Source organism: Mixophyes fleayi, chromosome 8 (assembly GCF_038048845.1).
Source record: "Mixophyes fleayi isolate aMixFle1 chromosome 8, aMixFle1.hap1, whole genome shotgun sequence".
Classification (NCBI taxonomy): Eukaryota; Metazoa; Chordata; class Amphibia; order Anura; family Limnodynastidae; genus Mixophyes; species Mixophyes fleayi.
In genome coordinates this window covers 68,393,688-68,416,806 of record NC_134409.1, presented here as the reverse complement: position 1 = coordinate 68,416,806, position 23,119 = coordinate 68,393,688, and the positions used below count along the sequence as shown (strand labels likewise).

Below are 23,119 nucleotides of genomic sequence, written 5' to 3'. Positions count from 1 at the left end.
TTGCAAATACCGGGTTCCCTTTGGACCAAAGATGGACAGGACACTGGATTGATGGCAAATGTAGCTCCTGTAATGGTTAATCTGAAAAGTGGCATGCAAGCTCCAAAAATCCCACAGTACCCATTAAAACCGTAGGTGGAATTAGGGGTGTATCCTGTAATTGAGAGGCTGCTGCAACAAGGGATCTTAATTCGTACATCCATCACAGCCAATAGTCCTATTTTCCCCAGTAAAGAAAAGTGGGGGGAGGGGCTATAGATTAGTCCAGGACCTAAGGGGAATTAACAAAGTAGTTGAGAGCCAATTCCCCGTAGTGCCCAAACCAGCTGTCACCCTTATGCAAATTCCAACATCTACCAGTCATTTCACTGTTATTGATCTTTGCTCTGCCTTTTTCTCGGGTTCCCTTCATCCTGACTGTCAATATCTCTTTGCATTCTCCTACAATGCGGTGCAATATACATTGATGTATCCCCTGGGGTACAGGTTTGCAATCCTTCCAACCAAACAATGGGTCTGTTCTAATTCAATATGTAGACGATTTGTTGTTGTGCTCTGATTCGTTTATGTCATATTTACATGATACTAAACTGTTGTTGCTTCATCTTTCACAAACAGGACACAAGGTTGCAAAGGATAAATTACAGCCATGTCCGACTAAGGTTAAACACTTGGGACACTGTCTCACCCAGGGGCTAAGACACTAGACAACGGACAGAATCCAGGCAATACAGAATATGACCCTGCCACAGAACCAACAGCAGATCCGTACCTTCTTGGGGATTTGTGGATATTGTAGATCTGGATAACAGGTTTTTCTATTCTGGCATTACCACTGCCGGAGTTAGTCTCATCCTCAAAACTTGAGAGTGTTACACACACAGAGGAGTCAGAGCAGGCATTCTTTAATCTTAAAGATAGTTTGACTAAAGCACCTGCCTTGGGAATACCCGATTATGAAAAACCCTTTGAGTTATATTGTACGAAAGTTGATGGTTGTGCAGCAGGTGTCCGGACACAGAAACATGGTGACGCTAGCAGACCGGTAGCATACTACAGTGCACAATTGGAGACTGGCAAGATCACTCCCATGGTGTCTAAGAAGTGTAGCAGCAGCTGCTCTCCTGGTAAGTAAGAGCGAGGACGTAGTAATAGGACATGATTCAACTGTCTATACACCACATGCAGTATGTGCTCTGTTAAATTCAGCTCAAACCAGACAAGTCTCTTCAGCAAGGTTCACAAATTGGGAACTAGCTCTGATGGCACCTACAAATACCACCATCAAACGGTGCAATACTTTAAATGCCGCTACATACCTACCATATGTGCCTCGGGTTGCACAAAGGGTGGAAGGAGAAGAAACTCTGGTTGGGGGTGAGTTTTGCAGGTATACTGATACACAAGATTGTATGTAATATCTGAACCAGACTTTTACTGCAAGACCTGACATTGGTGACACACCCTTAGAAAATGTAGATTTTACGTTTTACACGGATAGGAGTTGCCATAGACAGACAGACAAAGGAGAACTATGTACTGGTTACGCTGTTGTAGATGACGAGGATGTTATAGAAGCTGAACCCCTTGGCCCACCTTACTTAGCCTAAGTGGCCGAACTAGTGGGACTAAGGAGAGCGTGTGAGTTGGCAGAGGGAAAATCAGCTAATATATACACTCACTCTAGGTACGCCTTTGGGGTACTCCATGATTTTGGGGCCCTTTGATGTCTTAGGAACTTTACGACAGCAGCAGGCGCACCAGTAGCACATTCACATCACATAAAAGGACTCTTGACAGAGGAACAGTTAGCTAAGGCAGTAGCCGTCATCAAATGCAAAGCCCACACATACGAAGACCCAGTGCAATGGGCAATAGCAGTGCGGATGAAGCTGCCAAATGGGCAGCAGGGTTACCTGTAAATGTATCAACTGAGAAAATAATGGTTTTTCAGACAACAAACACACAGAAATTAATTGAAATGCAAGATTTGTGTTCCCTGCAGGAAAAGGCGGTCTGGAAGGCAAAGGGATGTGGTCAAGAGTCCTCGGGACTCTGGAGAGATGGACAAGGTAGGCCTGTGGTTCCCAGGGCATATTATCCAGGCCTGGCTGAGGCAGCACATGGTCTGACTCATCTGGGTAAAGAAGGTATGTGTAAGCTGGTTAGAGCATATTTGTCTGCATCAGGCTTTTCTTCTCAAGTCGGTAAGAAGGCAAAGTCTTGTCTTACTTGTTTGAGGAAAAATGTCGAGAAGACAATATCAACTGAGCCATCCCATATCCCCCCTACAGAAGGACCTTTTAAGGTAATACAAATTGACTTCATCCAATTACCACCTTGCACAAATATGTATTAGTTTGTACTGATGAGTTTTCTAATTGGGTAGAGGCATTTCCAGCTGCCACTAATACTGCTGTTTTTACTGCCAAGAAAATTGTTCAGGAATTTGTATGCAGGTATGGAATCCCTAGAATTATAGAAAGTTATAAGGGTACTCATTTTACTGGTGATATATTTCAGAACATGTGTAAACTTATTGAATTGATAGCAGACTTCATACTCCTTGCCGACCACAAGCTAGTGATAAGGTGGAAAGGGTAAACGGTACCATTAAGAACAAACTGAGTAAGATAATGGCTGAAACTGAATTGGTGTGGCCAGAAGATTTGCCACTAGTCCACCATAGCATCAGAACCACTCCCAGACCTCCTCTTACTCTGTCCCCCTTTGAGATACTTTTTGGCAGACAACCTCATTTGATCAAAGGTCCACAGGACGATTTAAAGTGCAATAATGAAGTGACTGTGCAATATCTAAAAAAATGAGCAAACAGCTAAGACCAAAGCAACAGAAACTCAAAATGCTGTCACCTGGTATGCCAGAAACAAACTGTCATGATGTTGAAACTGGGGAATATGTTATGATCCGCAATTTCTTATGCTCAGGCTGTTTAACAGACTGATGGGAAGGCCCATACCAAGTGTTGATGACCAGTACCTCATCTCTGAAGGTAGCAGAAAGAGACACTTGGGTCCATTCTACTCACTGCAGGAAAGTCAACAACCCAGAAAAGGTACAAGGCAAAGCCGAGACTGACAAAACAGATCTGACAATTGCGAACCTGTTCTGGGGGACCTAAAGACTGCAGCTAAGACACCTGAGCCAAGGACGTTGAACAGACGATTATGGAGTGGCGGTTTTTATACTCTTCTTGTTCCAGGATTTTTCTAATTTTTATTCTTTTTAGGACATTCTATTTTTGCGATGGAGGGAGAACAGATAACGGAGAAAGGGTCCGGTAGTGGTACTGATGAAGGAAAAGTTGTTAGAACTATCAGTACAGCCTGTTGTTAAACTCAGTTCAGGGCTCAGGAAAAGATCTGCTGGCTCTGGAATTCGGAGACAGGGTGAGGGGTTATTGTCTGAGGAATATTGCACTGCTCTGCGACTGCTGTAAAATCCGAAGCGGCTGGATGCCGGCGGCTGCATTGTGACAATTAACGTCACAATGCAGCGCCGGCATCCAGCCTCTTCGGATTTTACAGCAGTCGCAGAGCAGTGCTTCCGGGAATGTTCTGCGTTGGAGAGAAGGTAAGTGTATATTTTAATTAACTTCGGTGATTACACGCTTCGGTGTTCTTTTGGAGGGGTATTGGGTGTCGGTATCCCCAGCATCAGGATACCGTACCCAACCCCTAAAATAGATATATTGACAAAACTAAAGACTGGTATACAAGGGCACAATCAAATTGCTTTTACTATTGGAACAACAAAACTAATATTCAATCTTGCAACATCCTCTTGAGTGTTTAATCAATTATATATTTTTTAAAACATAATATTGGGAGAGAGTTGCCTGTGAAAACAGTTGTTAAGAGAAACAGAGAGCAGTGAACAGTAAAAGAAAACACATGGTAATATCAGTCTAATCAGCTAAAACGAACATGATCATACCAAACCTCCTTTGATTAAAAAAAAGTTGCATTATAGGGAAAGGTACAGTAAAATATTAAAGCTCATGTACTAGTGCATTTTTTCCTAATTAAGAACAATATTGTTTGTTAAGTTGCTGAAGTAAGATGTATCAAGACAGTCTGCATACTAGTATAAAGGAAGGACTAGATACTGGTGATTTATATCATTATGTATACAAACTGTAAATGGATCAATAGGTATTATAATACAGTTGCAATCATTTGAAAGTAATTTCCAGGGCCACTTTGCAGGTTTTTCATAGCAAGTAATGTTTTCTTTGATGCAGATAAAGTACCCACAGCCCCAGGAAGATGTTTTCAACATTTTACATGGTAATAATACAATTTACTTATGTGCAATAAATACCATAACTTTATCCTACATTATACTATTCTTGCCTACTCTCCTGGAAACTATGTGAGGTTCCCGAAATTTGGGGAGTCCTCCCAAATTCTTGCAAGATTAGCATCCTCCTGAGTCTTGGTGGAGGTGTGGCTTAATGACGCAATTCGCATCATCAAAGCCCGCACTCGCTATACACTGCTGTGAACTTAGGTATTTCATAAGAGGGGGTGGAGTCATGGTGGCACGATGGAGTCACCACACAACCTCCTGCACCTGCCACCTGATCTTTTACAACTCTGCAAGTATGATTTGTACAGCAAACAGAATTATAAAAAGCACTAAAATTGTTCCGTCTTTTAAAACAGGGACTCAAATTTACAACATCCCAAAGACAAATCCTCATAAATTACAGAAATGTATGGACATTTGGCAATTGATGCTGCACCTTAAGTGTTCTCAACAGTAGAGTTGCAATTTAGATCTATGTAAACTTTAATGAAATATCCTTACAATTCTCAAGTATAACAGCATAAATAAGCATAATGAAAAGTGGCAACAAAAGTATAGTTACAGAAAAGCAATGTACCACAGCTAACAGGTAGTAAGTGGTTGTGTACGAAGAAAGAATAGTACAAGTCTTATATGCAATAATACATCATCATCTGCACTACTTGCTGTAAAAAAAAACCCCTGCAAAGTGGCCCTGGAAATTATTTGTTTATTCGCAGAAATAGCGCCTGTAAACAACAGGACAGCTGAAACCCTGAACATTTATGATAGTAATTATGTTTTTAGGGATTTGGAATTTTTCGCTAACTGCTCTATCCGTTTACATTGCATTGGCGATTTTAGATAATTTTCACTCTATTGTACAATGTTAACACACTGAGACCTAATAATCCTAATAGCCTCACTCAATTTAAGTTACAGGATATATTTACATCCCTATGTGCCTGTTGAACATCTCATTCCAAAACCATGGCCATTAATATGGATCTGCCCCCCCCCCCCCCTTGCTGGTACAACAGCCTCCACTCTTATGGAATGCGTTTAACAAAATTTTGGGATATGGCTGCAGGAATTCTCATCCACTCAGCCACAAGAGCATTAATGAGGCCATGCACTGATGTTGGGCGATAAGACCTGTCTTGCAGTCAGTGTTCAAAAATATTCCCAAAGGTGTTCGATGGCGAAAAGATCAGGGCTCCATGCAGACCAGTCAATGCAGACCAGTCCAGTTCTTCCACACCAAACTATGGAGACTTTGTGAATGGGGCTCTTGTCAAGCTGAAACAGGAATGGACTTTCCCCAAATGGTTGCCACAAAGTTGGTAGTACGCAATTCTCTAGAATGTCACTGTATGCTATAGCATTAGGATTTCCTTTCACTAGAACTAAGGGACACTGGCCATAGTATGAAAAACAGCCCCAGACCATAATTCCTACTCCACCAAACTTCACAGTTGGCAGTATTATTATTATTATCGTTTATTTATAAGGCGCCACAAGGTTTCCGCAGCGCCGTACATGGTACAAACAGTAGACTATACAGGGTAAAACAGTACAGAACAATAAACACAAAGTACCAGTACTTCAGAAACTCCAGGCAGGCAAATACAGTAGAGACGGAGCGGAAGAACAGGTATGGAGACAGGAGGGAAGATGGGCCCTGCTCGTACGAGCTTACATATATAGATATTGCGTCTGATGGCTTCAATTTTGGAGGAGAAAAAGGAGGCGAAGTCAGACGCCGAGAGGGAAGGCGGGACAGTGGGAGGGGGGAGTTAGAGGAGGGAGTTGAATGTGGCAAAGAGGCGGCGGGGGTTGGAGGACTGAGAAGAGATGAGCGACTTGAAGAAGGATTGTTTAGCGAGGGACGGGGCAGAGCAGAAAGAGGAGAGGATGAATTTGAAATGAAGGAAGTCAGCCAGGGAACGAGATTTCCTCCAGAGGCGTTCAGCTGTGTGAGAGCACTTTTGGAGGGAGCGGGTAAGTTTGGAGTGCCAGGGTTGGGGAGTAAGGCGACGACGGCGGATAGAAGACGCCGGGGTGACGGTGTCCAGGGCAGTAGTGAGGGATTGGTTGTAGTGAGAGGACGCCTGATCAGGGCAGGCCAGAGAGGGAAGGGGTGATAGGAGAGTTTCAAGAGAGGCGGAGGAGATGGGGTCAATGGCGTCAAGGTTGCGCCTGGTGAGGGTGGCTTTAGACGAGGTTGGAGAAGGGGAGGAGGACAGAGAGAAGGAGAGGAGATGGTGGTCGGAGAGTGGGAAGGGAGAGTTGGAGAAGTCAGAGAGATCACAGAGGTGAGAGACAAAGTGACCAAGACAGTGGGTAGGGGAGGAGGTCCACTGAGTGAGGCCAAGGGAGGAGGAAAGAGTGAGAAATTTGATGGTGGCAGGGTCAGAACAGTTGTCAACAGGGATGTTAAAGTCACCCAGTACAAAATGCAGTATGCATTTTGGTAGAAAGCATTCTCCTGCCATCCACCAAAGCCAGATTTGTCAGTCAGACTGCCAGATGGTGAAGTATGATTCATCACTCCACGTGTTTCTACTGCTACAGTGTCCTAAGGCTGTGTGCTTTACACTACTCTAGTCAATGTTTGCCATTGGGCATGATGAACTAAGGCTTGTGTGCAACTGTTTGGCCTTGGAAACCTAATCCATGAAGCTCCTGACAACAGCTCTTCTGTTGACGATGTTTCCAGAGGCAGTTTGGAAGACAGTAGCGAGTATTGCAACAGAGGACAGATGATTTTTACATGCTACACACTTCAGTACTTGCAGTGTTTAGTACCTACCCAAAGTGGTACAAGGAAGGACAACCGATGAACCACTGACAGGGTCATGAGCGCCTAAGGCTCAGTGAAGCACATGGGGAGTGAAGGATAGCCTGTCTGGTCCAATTCCACAGAAGAGCTACTGTAGCACAAATTACTGAAAAAGTTAATGCCTGCTATGATGGAAAGGTGTCAGAACACATATTGCATCGCAGCAATGTATGAGGGTGCGTAGCCGCAGACCAAAGAGAATGCCCATGCTGACCTCTGTCCACCTCTGAAGCACCTAAAATGGGCACATGAGCGCCAGAACTGGACCATGAATCACTTTTTCTTTTACATCATGTGGACAGCCGGGTGCGGGAACGTTGTTTGCCTGAGGAAGAGATGGCACCAGGATGCTCAATGGGAAGAAGATTAGCTTCCTGCCCTTCTCCACTGGCAGTCTGGTCGACTCTTCATGTGCAAACTGCTCCAGTTCTCCCAGACTTGAAGGGTGCCTTCTCCAAAATGCTGTTTTCGGAGCTCTTCACAAGCGTTTTATGGGATTTATGTCTGGGCTCACTGCTGGTCTCTTCAGAAAAGTCCAGCATCTTGTCTTGAACCATATCTGCTTGCTTTCTGAAGTGTGTTGGGTCACTGTACTGCTGGAAGACCCACAACCTTTGACAGGGACTCAGCTTTCTGACACAAGTTCAATATTGCACTCCAAAATGGCCTTGTAATCTCCAAATTTCATGATGCCATGCAAATGCTCAAGACACTAGTGCCAGACGCAGCACAGCAAACCCAAAACATCACTACACTTCCATGTTTGACAGTTTTCTGTAAGCATAAGAATGATGTGCTTTACCAAAAACTCTATTTCGGTCTCCTCTGACCAAAGGACATTCTTCCAGAAGGAATTTGGTTTGTTCAGGGCTGCAGGTTCATACATCCTTTTAAACATTACTAAATATAATATAATATTAATTACCATGTCGATCCAGACAAACCAGCAATATATGTGATGCAGTCTAGAACTCCTGATTCAAATAAAGCCTTCATGACCCCAGAAAAACCAACCATAGCACGAAATCCTCCACCAGAGCCAAGAACTGCAATTACAGGAACCTAGAAGACAACGCACAATAACCTTAAAATAAATGAAAATATAAAATAGCATTCATTGCTCATGATCATTTTCTTTACAATGTTCCAAGCATGCAGTTCAAATCACCAGGCATATTCTGGGTTTTTGCACATCTTCAGCAGTTAAAAAATATATAATATAATATTAGGTTATTTAAAAAAAAATCATATTAATGTATCTGTATAATAGTTCTTTAGCTGCATGTACTGTGCAACCTCTACATATTGTACCACTATTATATTTAATAATAAAAGCATGAGCTGGATTTACCAAGGTGCAGTTTGAGTTCACAGTTTTAATATCCTATCAGTGCTGATGCCACACAGTAATTTCCGTGAAGAGGTTACAGTGTAAGGTTAAAATGTCAATAGCATTGCAGTTTTAAGATAATTCAAAGTACTGTTACAATTGAAACGGGAGGTTTCTGTCCTTTGAGATGGTGAACAAAATTATGGAAACACTACCATACACTTTGGATTGTATCTAAAAAAAATGTTTACTGTCAACAATAGCTAATGTTGATGTTAAAAAGATAGAATGTACTAAGTAGTTCACACTCCAAGATCATGCTATCTTTGTATAAACGTGATGACCAGGACAGATAAATACACATATAAGTATTCCAGTAGCAGCCAGCTTAATAAAAAATATTATTGGGGAGTTTGAACAGCAGAAGTACAACTCAAAGTATGGTAGGTCAATAGTTTATCTTTGGACAAGGACAACTTACATCTCTTGAAGTGGAATACAAATCTTTGCTCTTTTCAGGACCCAACAGTTTCTTTATTCCATCAATGACTGCATGTTTTCGTTTTTGGCGAAAAATTTTCTCTTGATCACAGAGAGCCATGCTGAATCTCAGATCAGTCGAAGAACTAGACGGAAATAGCTGTATTGTAAATAATAATGCATAAACCATTCTTTCCTATGTAAAAAAAAGGTAATTTAAAATGCAAACATATTAGCAGCATACATGCACATAAAGGCAAAGAAAACAATAAGAGTCTTTATATACAAATTCTCATACTTTTCATATGTAATAGATATGGGAGAATCACATCCATTATTTGGGTTCAAGATTTAGGCTAATCTGATTAGCAATATTCAATATGGGCTAAAACTTAGGACCCTGGCTACCAAATATGATTTAATGTTTCTATGTGCTTTTAGTGATTTTACTTCCCCACTGCTTACTTTAAGTAAAGTAAATTAGGACAAGGCTTAGAACTCTACAGGTCTTTTGAGTTTGGTATTTAGCCAACTTCTACAATATAAATCCAGTGTTTGCACAAAATAGTTTATATTTCCTAATTTTATTATTTTATATATATAAAACATGAGGACTCACACTTTATTTGGTCAGGAAGATGCCCAAGGGTCCACCAGAAGGTCTTGTACCATCACACAAAAAATGGCGGGTTGGTTGTACCCTGTATTCAAAAATATTCCATGTCGTCCCATCTTACGCAGGCCACCCTGATCGATGCAAATCCCCATACCAGACTTTGGGTAGATGTGGACGCTGATCTACTCCAGATGCTATCTCCTTACACCCTGTTCTGGTTAGACCCTAAGGACCATATTATACCCTTCTGGCGAGAGGTCACGGACCTTATCCGCAACATTACACAATTGCAATTTCATTTTCACCTCTCCTATTTCCTTCTTCCACGTCTCCCCCCTGGAGTCCACAGACTGGTTTGGAAGTTTCCAAATCACATTCTCACAGCAGCTAGATGCTTAGTAGCCAAGAGTTGGAAACAGTCAGACTCCTCCTCCCCAACTATCCCAGCTCTAATTAACAATATCTGGCAGATCCACAAACTAAAGCATATAACTAGCATCATAAATGATCGACCCAACCAGTTTCTATCGACCTAGCAGTCCTGGTGTAATTATTTCTCTCTTTGATATTCTGCTCTTTATTCCTGAGGAAAATGTTTAGAGAACTTGAACTCTACTGAATATCTTCCTTCCTTTCCTCCCCACTACTTATCTTCCCTGTACTAACACTCTCTACCTCCACCGCCGCTTTCTCCCTTTTTCCCACGTCTAGTCCTCGCCCCTATTTCTCCCCACATCACATGCATCAGTCTACAGTTTCTTGTTCGCAAAGACGTTTTTTTTATATTTAACTTCTCTGATTTTCACATAAATATGCTTCTAACTGTTTAGATTGCAATGCTTTTCCGCAACTCCCTTGTTTTCATTTTTCCTTTCTATACTCATGCCCCCATTTATCCTGAAAAATCTTAATAAAACTTTATTTAAAGAAAAAAATGGATACTCTGCACTTATTAAATACACAATTAATGATGCTCTAACCTCTTTACTATATTAAAAACAATGACTTTTATTTCTGCATATTGCAACATATGTTAAGCTGACAAACTCACAACAAATTCTTCCCATTTTGGTCAGCCTTAACATGATTGTTGTTTATACAATGTGGGCAACCCCTCTTGCATTCCAATTTGTACATGGAGAGTGCAGAGGAACAATGTCTTTTTTTGCATATATAATACAACACACATACACATAACAGATTGTGTTAATGCATAATTTACAGGTATCCCTGATGCCTTACAAATCCCTGGCACTCCTTCAGATCTGTCTCATGTGTCATTGTACGCATGAGGCTGATCAGCTGGTGGTGAAAAAAAACATTAACAATGTATTCCAGAACATGTTGCTACAACAGTCGGATTATAGGCAGGGAAGCAGAGGCCCTCAAAAGTTAACTGGCCTCCCAGCCGTGTGGATCGGTATGACACAATCCGGGCAGCTACCAGGTGTCTAAAGATGAATAATTAGTTATCCATCAACAGAAGAGCCAGCGGGGTAAAGCCGAAGGCAGAACATATCAAACAGCATAGGAAACAAACAAACAAACAAACAAACAGCACAGATGAATAGGAGTCTCAGAATAGCAAGGATATGTCTAACTGTACTACCCCTGAACCACCATTAGGGAGGAAGAGGATTACATTCTCAACAGAGCAATGGGATAATGGGGGGGGGAGCCTGAGGTCATACATATAACCAGGGGCGAACGCAGGATTTAGAAGGGGGGGGCTAAATCCCCTTCAGCTCAGGAACATTCAGACGCCAGGTCATGTGACTGCAGTGGTCACATGGTACTCGGTGGACTGCTGGATATCTTTCCATCCTGTGCAGTGGAGAATAAGGTAAGAAGAAGGTGTGATGGAGAGGGACATGTGTCACTAAAGGTGCTGGGCAGAGGGTGGGGCAAGTGTGATTAAAGCATGTGGGCAGAGGGGACATATGTGAGCAAAGCTGCTGAGCAAGGGGGCATGTGTGAGTAATGCATTTTTCTGTAAGAGGGTGGCCTGGTGCTTTTCACCTGCTAGACATGCCCCCAATGATGCACTGCCACGCCCCCAATTGTACGACCACTCGCATGGGGAAAAAATGTTGTAGCGCCGCTTTGCGGCGGCACAACATTTTTTTAACTATGCTTAACTATAAGGGAGGACCCATGGAGTTGCTGTACCTGGGTCATGAATTTCTCTAGGCAGCTCTGTATGTATGTATGTATGTATGTATGTATGTATGTATGTATGTATGTATGTATGTATGTATATATATATATATATATATATATATATATATATATATATATATATATATATATATATACACATATACATATACACACACACACACACACACACAACTGGCACACCTGGGCTTGACTAGATTTTAGCTGGCACTCCGATAGAAAAAGGTTGCCTACCCCTGGTCTAGAAGGACTTTTGCTATCACAAAAGTGCATCTGGCATCCATACTGATATCTCCAATCTACAATATGGATACACTTTACTCATGTAATGATTTTTTTGCAATTGTGTCTGTGAACCTGAACATATAAATTGTTGTTTTAAAAAATGTTTTATAATTGATGGTGTGTATGTTTCTAATTCTATTTTACAGATTATGTTCTTTTATAATTATAAAACATGTATTTTTATTATAATGCTGCCCTGGTTTGGGGTGAGTTTTAAAAATCATAAGTCAGTTTACCATTTTGTTGAATTATGAAAATGATGCAAAACTCCCTTTTGGATAGAAATAGCTTTTAAAATGTTAAAGAATAATTTTAATATACAGACAAAAAATGCAGCGTGACTGCTGACACAAATATTCATAAGCATATATAAAATTTACAGTACATACCATTCTTCTAGCGAGAACCCCAGAAAAACCATTGTAACCTATTTAAATATAGAATTATATACATCATGAACCAAGATAACTACATTATTAAAAAAGATACTTTTAGCACATATGACTGAACACTAAAGTACAAATCATAGTATGCTGTTAAAATCCATTGAATTAGTCATTCATTTGCTTAAAAAATAAAATAAATTTTCCATAACTTTATAAAAACTATTTGATGTATATCTAAATCAACTTGCTCATACCCCAACCCTTGGCTGGAAGAAAATCCAGTAACTCATGTTGACAAAACAGCTAAAACCTTATATTGGGACTAAATCTGCAAATCCAACCTACTGTTCTAGTAAGTGGTATGGATTACATATTTTTAAGATCTCTGTATGATAGAAAACTGACATGCTAGCAGTGCTTATTGTCTTTCATTTACAATTAATTTATTAGGAATAGTATGACGTTATAAATGGTAGCAAGATGAGGTATCAGTTGAAAAAGCACAATATTTGGCTTACGACAATATAAATCAAACTTTTATGAAGAATGCTATATATCAGTTTGTAATAACGCAATGCGGTGGTATTCACTGCACCGACTACTGAAAACCAGACAACAATTTCACCGACATGACAACAGCAATACTCTGCTTACCGACATGTTCACTGCTTGGAAAACAGAGTTAAGGGAAATGCGCCGAATCAACATCCTGTCGGGCCAAAGTGATGTCATTTTTCAGAGCGACACTGTGATTGGTGGTATTAAGGTGCTCATTTAAGGAGGTGCCAGCTGTACAATGTTTTTTTTTTACAAACCATTCTATACTGTACAGCTGACGCCTCCTTAATTGAGCACTTTAATACCACCAATCACAGTGTTGCTCCTAAAAATGACGACATTTTGGCCCAACGGGATGTGGATTTTCCGCATTTCCTTGAACTCTGTTTTCCAAGCAGTCAACATGAACAGACTGTTGCGGTTGTCATGTCAGGGGAATTCTTGTCGGGTTTTCAGTAGTCAGTGTTTAGTACCCAACCCATGCAATGCACTACACTAACTGATATGCTGAAGAATCAAGTTTGTTTTTTGTTAACTTCTTTTCATTTATGTACAGTACATCATTTACAATGAAATGTTAGATTTAATGTTATTAAATATATATTGTAATTGTTTTGCTTACCTTATTAAATGTAAAGGGAACCTCTGTTTTCTCTCCAGGCTTCAATGAGGATATTTGAAATGTTGTTGTGCCCAGAGTTTCATCCATCACATAATTAGCATCCATTAAGGTGATCTACAAAAAAAACCAAAAAACAATTTAGGCCCGATTCATCTTTGAATGCTAGCTGCATGCAAGTTGCGTTTTTAAAACAAGCTTGAAACTTGACTGTACGTGCGCCCCTTATTCAAATTCAAGTGAATCTCAAGATACGCTCTGCCTCAACAGTACTCTGTATGTAAACAGACAGAACAGACTGCATATGTGCAATATAAAGTGACATCAGAACGCATCCAAGAAAATTATAAAAGCAATTAACAAAAATGCATTTTTTTTTTTCCCATTAAACAAATAATGATCTTATTAATAGCTACTGTACATACAATACACTTTTATAGTTTCTCTTACTTACATTCTGTGCTATCTTAGTGCATGCATAGGTATAGTTTTTAATACACGGACTATGCCATGACAGTCTTCACCATCAGTCGGCACTTACATCTGCCCTGTAGCTGGAACAAATACTACTACTACTAAAAAACCCACATACTTAAGAGAAACCAAGAACTTGAATCTGATGCATCTGTGTTGGCACACCCATACTGTACATTGACTATGGTCATCAAAATAATTATATTGTTTAATGATTAAGTGACAAATAGACAGTTAGGGTGTATGAGAGGCAAGCTTTAAATGGGACAAAGTATCTGAATGAATATAGTCAATATGACCTGTCCAGCTGTAGTTTGAATAATAAAAATTAGTGGAAAGGAAGGGTAACACTGCATATTATTTGAGAAACCTGCCCTATTTCAGTTGAGAGTAAGTTAATTGCATTGCATTGCAATTCATTATTTTTAAATATCATGCTACAAATAAATGTCACAATGAAATGAAACAGATGGCAAAGATTTCCAAGCCGAAACAAGCTTAGAATGTAACAGGTGCTGGGTACAATTGATAAATAAGAAAGTAGGATAAACTAGCTGTAGGTGCTGATACAGTACAGGCACTGTGCTAGTTTTTGGCTCCAGGCAGTTGATGATTTCAGCTATAGTACTAGTCTCTGGTTCTGGGGACCTGCCTATATTCACTGAAAGTTGATATGCATGTAGGAACTTGAGAAGAGTATCCCGTCTAGAAAAGATCATTAAGCGGAATGTTACTACCCAAAAACAAAGAAACTAAAATAAATAAATAAAATAAAAAGGAAAATCGCAAACAAGGACCTTGGACAACCAGGACAAGACCTGCATGAGTGGGAAGTTCATCCTAACCTTAATAATCTTCAGAAATTTAGACACAATTTGCACTTCCAGAGTTGAAATGTGGAATTACCCGTATATGTCCATCAGTGGAAACTAAGGGCCTGATTCAGAGTGGAGCTCAAGCATAAGCGTAATTTGAGATAGAAAAAGCTGCATGCAAGTGTATGTACGCTGAATTCAGAGTTGAAAATGTTTCCAGGTCTGAAAGAGTAGATATGTCTGCTATATATAATATATAATATATATGACACACAACACAGGAAAGGCACTCACGTTTCTATATATTTCTCAAGCCTGGGTGCAGGAACTCCAATAACATGAATGTATAAAATAGCATAATTAGGTGGCACTCACAGGACTTTTCCAGATTGTTAAAGTATTTATTCCATTAGAAAATATGTTAACGATTCGGGCTCCACACGGCCCTACGGCCCTTTATACATACATATATACACAAATACGTGTGTGTGTGTGTGTGTGTGTGTGTGTGTGTGTGTGTGTGTGTATGTGTATGTGTATGTGTGTATGTATGTATGAAGGACGAAACGCGTCTGAACTGTTTCCTTCTGCCTGCTGTCTTGGATCCGTGCATCAGTGAGGGCATACTGGCCAGAATTTGCCCTATTTGAGATCTCATTTTGCATGTGGACAGGACAGATAAGCTGATTTTATACTATTCCTATGTACGCATATAATATTACTTGAGTGGCAGTGTGAGGCATCTTTGCCTCTTTTTATTAAAAGTTTTTATCTGTCAATTTGTGTCTGATGGCATTACACTATTGTGGCTATCTTTGAGTTCTAGTACACTTCGGAGCTGTGATATATGTGGTCCAGTGATTCATGATAGACGGTACCTGAGTGGATGTATCAGCATATCTATCAAGCTGTCATTACGATTACCTCTGGTACGGGAATTTTACATCTATGGAACACACTTATGATGTTACACATTTAATGCACTATGTTTGGCGCTCTCTTTCTTTTGTATTTGTATTAGGTTGACACGTGCAGACAAGTGTTGAATTGTTTGGGGAGCTGCCATCTCGTTCACTGAGTATACATTTTTGTCATTATTGCACAATTGCACTTTAAGCGCCTGTTGGCTTGAATTGGTTGGGAGTATATATATATATATATATATATATATATATATATATAGCCACTCCAGGTGGGGGGGTATATGGATTTTCTGAAAATTGATTTTCCTGGAAGTTGTAGGGCTGACAAGTGTTGAGTTTCTGTGTTATACCAGCAGACCCAGTGATCATACCTGTCCTGTATCTTGGAAAGGAGGCTGTTTGCTCCATCTAGGGGACTGTCATACTCCATCAGAAGACACTTTCCAGGCTATGGGTAAACTGGTGCGCCAACAGGAGTGAGGAGACTGATACCAGAAGCCACATCACGCCGGTGGAGAGTTAGCCAATCGGCCAGAAACAGCAAGATACCAGGACTCCTTGAACCTCCTGTTCACAGACTCTTTTGCCAGTGGGAAAGTTACATGACTAAGTTGGGTAGAGACCTTAACACAGGCACACAAATCTGTAACTCGCTACAGGGAACTCAGAGCTGGAATGAACCACATGTGACTCAGAAGTGGCACCTGGTAACGCTACTAACGGGAGACTGAACCCACAGTGAAGCTTGTGAGATAGATGCAGGAGGAGGATTTTTTGAACAGGACCAGAGGCACTTGGTAGGAGATAGAGCAGTCAGGAACAGAGCACTTGGAAATGCTGGTAGGAGATACTGCAGTTAGAAACGGGATCAGAGCCAGGAGACTTTCATCTAACCTGCTACTAGCAGTTCCTGGTTTAATTAGGGCACCCTTTGCACCAATAGGCTTGGCTGAATGATGTAACTGGAGTTGCTGAAGTCTGGTTTGTCAGAATGGATCATGTGATGTAATCCAAGATGGCCATTAAGCAGAACAACAGGGAGTGTAAGTTTACAGATAGTGACACAGGACTCGGGAGTACCATAGACGGCCAGGAGAAGCACAGATGGCTGCGAGGCGACATCGCTGGACCAGGTAAAGTGTGGCAATTGTATGATATGATATGATATGATATTATCCTCTCAATATACAGTGCTTTAAATGGGAATAATAAATATATAAATATACCTCCAAGACATTTTCCAGTTTTGGGTCCAAAATAAATTCAAATGATTCATTCCAAACTGGATTAATATCATTGTTTAAATGCTTTGTTCTCTTTCTGCCATCCGGTGCTAATGAAATGAAAAGTTCCACATAAGGATCCGGAGTGTCAACTGTAAAACAAAAATCCATCATCAGTTATCAATATAAATACTATAGCTCTAGTAGAATAAAAACACATTTACAATCTAATTTTAAAGTATCTATGTTAAGCTGCTTAGGAGTAATGCACTCCTTATTTTCAGAGTCCAAGATTTTGTCACTGGATATAGATATATCAGTACTAAAGGGATAGGCAGGGATATGTTTGTATAACTTTATTATTAAGCACACACAAAGGTGACTTCATTTACCTAGTAAACTTTAAGTCACATGGCAGGCAAATTTAAGCATACAACAGCGGCCCAAACTTTAGGCATACTTCCCAACTCTCCCGGAATGTCCGGGAGACTCCCAAAATCCAGGTCGGTCTCCCGGACCAACAGGAGAGCAGGCAAGTCTACCGCATCCCGCAATTCTCTGGCCAAAATAACGCGATTTGTGGTGAATCTAGTCATTTTGGCCCTACCCCCGCGACAAATCGTCATTTTCTTCGCCGTGGACGGGGCCAAAATGAAGCGATTGTCTGTACCCCGGCCCCTCACGCCCTCTAGTCACGCCCCCTGCACGGGATCTCCCGAACCCCACTGCCTGAAAGTAGGCAAGTATGGTTTTAGGTATAGAAAAAACTGCTAATTTATCAAATGGTAGAAAATCCATTTTGCTGGAAAACACCTGTGTTTTCCACGGCAAGTGTTTGATCTTGCTTCATCCTATAAATTAATTGGGTTACTGCCAGTAATAATCCCCGTTGGAGAATCCTATTTAGTAAGCGACAATCCAGTATTTTCCAGAATGTCCCGTGCTTCATTTCCCACCCACCCTCTCCATAGTCATTCAATTCCCACCTTCCCTATGCCTGACACACACTCCCAAAATTCACTACCCAACTTGCATTTCATTTAATATTGAACTTCTACAGGGACTCATGTAAGGTTGGATATAGTTTTTGTGCAACATACGCATTTACATAATGCGCATAAAATGTGTGTATGCATATTTCTTAATGCATATTGGGCCGCATCCTACACTTACATTTTTTTCAGAGAGGAGTAACACAGGAGGTAAGGGACAGACAAGTACAGTAACAGTGTGCTAACGTATTTGTAGCATATTCAGGGGGAAGTAGTTGCAAACATGACTGTTAGAAGGTGGATCTGTAGTGAATGCTTAACACATGGCACAAATCTCGTGCTGGAGAGAAGAGGGATGCAAAGACAGGCTGAATACAGTAAAGCTTATGCAAACCTGCAGATAAACGCATATACGCCTGTTTAGTGATGTAGTCAATCTGTCAAAGATGAACCTGTCGTCAGTTAGACCATAGACATCAAAATGTCAACGTCGGTCTGTTGACAGGTTCGCTGTGCCTGCCGTGTTAAATTGGAAACATTGTGAATATCGACAGGTAATACAAGTCGACAGTCTCCATGTTGACATTCAAACGACAAGGTCACTTACAGCCACTGGACCCGCCGGCACAATACAGTACATAATACACGTTGGCACAATACAGTTAATAAAACAGTAAAGATAAAAGAAAAAAAACACATCAAAACACACACAAAAAAACAACGTGCCCCCAACTTCCCAAAACAGCTTAACCCTAGTGCTCCCAATTGCCTAAGCACTGAGGTCGTGAAAAAGCCCCATTTTAAAAAGAGACACAGTGGCTGTAATTAAGTGGTGGGAGGTCTTCACGATAAGAGTTAGTATGTGGCAGTCCAAAGACTTTTTTTTCAAAGCTGCAGGGCCGAGGATGTGTTTTTATATTTTATGGACAAGCATAGATTACATAGGAAGTACCTGGATGTTGGCGAGTATACAGGGGTGTTTTTTATTTATTTCAAACAACGTTATTTTACAAACAAGAGGTGTGCTTTATTTACATTTTGTCTTTTTGAACCTCAGGTCCTAGCAGACCCTGGCAGTCATGGGTATGCTGATGCTTGTAGTACTGCAGGCACCAACATGCCCAAACTGTTAATGGCAGCCTGGGCTTGATGGGCCCAGTAGTGCACCAGGGCCAAAATGGTCTTTTTAAACATATAATATTTTTAGTACCCCACACCTACTGCCCAGGGCAGGGGGATGTTTTTTTGTTTTGCGGATCCCGTAAGTGTAGTCCCTTTTTTGCTAGTGTGGTAAAGTTATTTGGGGGGAAACATTGTTGATTTCTTATCTGTGGTTTAATGGTTTTTTTTTTGGTTTGTTTCTTTTTACTGTGGTTGTGTACTGTATTGTGCGGGTGGACCGTCGCCTGTATTGCAGGCAGTGACATTGCTGTTTACATGTCATTGTGGCTGTCGACTTCAGTATCTTTTAACAGTCAAATTGTCGTAATTTTAACCAGACACACTGAAACTGTTGACAGTCTGACTGTCAACATTTTTCGTGTCGATAGTAACACTGTGCACAAGTTCATCGTCAAAAGATCGTACTCAACCCCGTGTGGAGGCATATCTTTTGCACCTGCTACAAGGCAAGTGCAGATTCACACTGATGATGACTTGACATAAACCAGGTGCAAATGTTGCCGATGCAGAGTAGGGACCATCTTAAAATCTCATTTTGCTCCATCTGTGTATCAGGACCTGTATCAGAAGATAAATGTGTATCTACTGCTGTATATCTAACACTATATAAAAATATATAAACTGACAACATTTAAACTACCTGCCTAATATTGTGTAAGTCCCTGTGTCACGGGCACTAGGAGTTCTGCCCAGGATTCACCAGTTGACTATGCTTACCAGAGGGGCGGAGTTTGCTCAGCGGTCCTCTGGCAGCAGGGTGAATAGTGGAACGTATATAACAGCAGATGGAGAGAGGATGCCAATGGAATTGATGATAGTCAGTGACTTGCAGCTATACTGGAAGATGAGTCAGCGACTTGCAGCTATACTGGTAGATGAGTCAGCGACTTGCAGCTATACTGGTAGATGAGTCAGCGACTTGCAGCTATAATGGTAGATGAGTCAGCGACTTGCAGCTATAGTGGAAGGCTGGTTTCAACCACGGAGAGCAGGGTGGACGTGAGCAGGTGAAAGAAGGTAATGGGAGAGTCAGTGGTCTGCGGATAGCAAGTTGTACCACTGCTGTGATTGGAAGACTTGTCCAGATGCAGGTAGGTAGCGGGAAGTCAGTGGTCTGCGTATAGCAAGTTGTACCACTGCTGTGATGAGAAGACTTGTCCAGGTGCAGGTAGGTAGAGGAGGCGTCAGTGGTCTGCGGACAGCAAGTTGTACCACTGCGAGGAGGTGAGGACTTGTCCAGGTGAGGATAAGTGGAGGAATGAATAGAGTCAATAATTGTATGAATACAATGAGAGCACAGAGGAACTTGCTCCAGACAGATATGCAGCGTTATAGCTAATAGTCTATAGCGGGTATGGATACCGCTGCTGAGTAGAGAAGCTTGTCCTAAGCGGATATGCAAGGTAACAGTTGATAGTCAATAACAAGTAAGCATACCGCTGATGAGTAGAGAAGCTTGTCCACGAGGATATGCAGGCACAGCAGGAGCGCTGAACGGCTGAAGCGGGTATGGGAACCGCAGATGAGCAGAGCAGGTAATCCAACAGACAGCTGAGGACACGAGCAGGATACAAGAGTCAGTAGCGGGTATGAGAACCGCTGATGAGTGGAGCAGGTAATCCAACAGACAGCTGAGGACACGAGCAGGATACAGAAGTCAGTAGCGGGTATGGGAACCACCGATGAGTAGAGCAGGTAATCAGCAAGAAACTGAAGACACGAGCAGGACACAGGAGACACCTTCAGAGACTCACAGGGAATGAGACTCAAGATCAGGCAACGATGTAATGAGCACAGGTGCCTTAAATAAGGAGAGGTGCCTGATCCACCAATTAGATTAAAAGCAAAGGTCATAAGAGTTCTTGGATGCTGCGCATGCGCAGTCCATCAAGATGGCGGACGGCCGCGGCTCAGGACTGGCGTCGACAGGAAGACTAGAGAACCACACACCAGCGCAGAGGCACTCACGGTCCGGTGAGTGACACCCTGTCATGTCGCAAAAACAGCTCTGACCTGTCGAGGCATGGACTCCACAAGACCTCTGAAGGTGTCCTGTGGTATATGACGTTAGCAGCAGATCCTTTAAGTCCTGTAAATTACGAGATTTGGCATCCAAGGCTCAAACTTGTTTTTCCAACACATTCTACAGATGCTTAATCGGGTTGAGACCTGGGGAATATGGAGTTCAATATAAAACCTTGAACTATTTGTCATGTACCTCAAACTATTCCTGAACAATTGGTGCAGTGTGGCAGGGCGCATTATCGTGCTGAAAGAGGCCACTGCCATCAGGGAATACCATTGCCATGAATGGGTGTACTTTTTTCACAAATCAGACGTCAAGGAACCCTTAGACCGGCCTGATTTGGCGTTACCTGCTTGGGAGGTGCATAGTCTAACAACACGGATGGTCTTCACCAGTGTCCTCTACAAGCGGATATGGACTTGCCTGCTTTCTTGCCGCAGGTCGCGGTGCAGGAGAAGGACAAGGGATGTGTAAAGATACTGGAACTCTGCACAGCTCAGGAGAAGCAGAGGTAGCAAATTACAATAGTTAGCACAGATTGGAATGAGCAGCTGCGGCATATAGTATTCTTAGGTCTGGAAGTGCTGGAGAAGCGCAGGTATGGGTTCAGGAACTGTATTACGATCTGCTGCAGGTGTTTGGTAAAACTGGGAGCACTGTAGCTAGTTCTAGAGAGTACAAAGAACTGCAGCAAGTTGTATACTTGGACCCAGGGATGCAGATGAGCACAGATACTGGAGCAAGATTAGTATGACAGTTTGCAGCAGGAATATAGAAATTGCAGAGGACACTTTAGCAAGTACCCAGGAATACACGGAACTGCTGCGGACTGTACACTTAGGTCCAGGGGTGTTGGAGAACACAGATACTGGATCAAGGTTTAAATAACAGTATGTGGCAGAAATACTGGAGTTGCTGAGGACACTGTAGCAGTGTCGAGGAATACATGGAACTGCGGTAGAAGAATTACAGGTAACGTAGGAAGCCAGGAGAAACATGTCCACAGAGTAGATGAGACTCAAAGAACTGGCAATCAGGAACTGAAACAGGTGTCTAAGTAGTGTAGCCACCAGAGGGCATCAGCCAATAAGTAGGAATAGGAGTCATTAAAAAGTATGTCTGCGCATGTGCAGAACTTACATAAGATAGCGCCTGCGAGCAGGGGCAACAGTGTTCCTCCAGCGGGAAAAGACAACGGGGGACCCTCCAGGTAAGTTAGCCAGGATGCGACCGAGGCATTGGTGGGACTGGCATGTGACAACTTCGTCTGCAACAATGTTTAGATAGGTCGGTATGTGTCAAAATAACATCCACATGAATACCAGGACAGCGAGGTTTCCCAGCCTTATTCCCATAGTGCATTCTGAAGTCATCTCTTCCCCAGGTAAACGACACACATCCACCCGATCGTCCACATGACGTGTAAGATAAAGTGATTCATAAGACCATGCCCCCTTCTTCCACTGCTCCAAGGTTTTCACCTTTCTATCATAGTCAGCATTAACTTTTTCAGCAATTTGTGCTACAGTAGCTCTTTTGTGGGACTGGATCAGGCGGGCTAGCCTTCACATCCCATGCACATCAATAAGCTTAGGGCGCCCATGACCCTGTTGCCGGTTCACTGGTTATCCTTCATTGGACCACTTTTGGCAGGTACTAACCACTACATACCAGGAACATCCAAAAAGACCCTTGGCCCTTGTCAAAGTCGCTCAGATCCTTACACTTTCCCATTTCTCCTGCTTCTAACGCATCAACTTAAAGAATTGACTGTTGCTGCACAATATAGCCCACCCCTTGACAAGACTCCCAAATAGGGTGAAATGCGTAGGTTTGCAACAACTGATTAGGGTACCTTACTTCTATTATCAATACCACA

At 41.8% G+C, this 23,119-nt stretch overlaps 1 protein-coding gene across 1 annotated transcript in view; it reads right to left on the bottom strand.

The window, feature by feature from the left end:
• The window catches only part of PLA2G4A (phospholipase A2 group IVA), a 243,623-nt gene that overhangs the window by 131,743 nt on the left and 88,761 nt on the right, over positions 1-23,119 (bottom strand). Inside the window, exons 4-8 of the mRNA XM_075182675.1 lie at positions 17,044-17,192; positions 13,609-13,722; positions 12,432-12,469; positions 8,965-9,109; positions 8,079-8,215 (exon numbers count right to left, since the gene is read on the bottom strand). Coding sequence (XP_075038776.1) covers positions 8,079-8,215; positions 8,965-9,109; positions 12,432-12,469; positions 13,609-13,722; positions 17,044-17,192 — 583 coding nt within the window. The remainder of the gene's footprint in view (positions 1-8,078; positions 8,216-8,964; positions 9,110-12,431; positions 12,470-13,608; positions 13,723-17,043; positions 17,193-23,119) is intronic.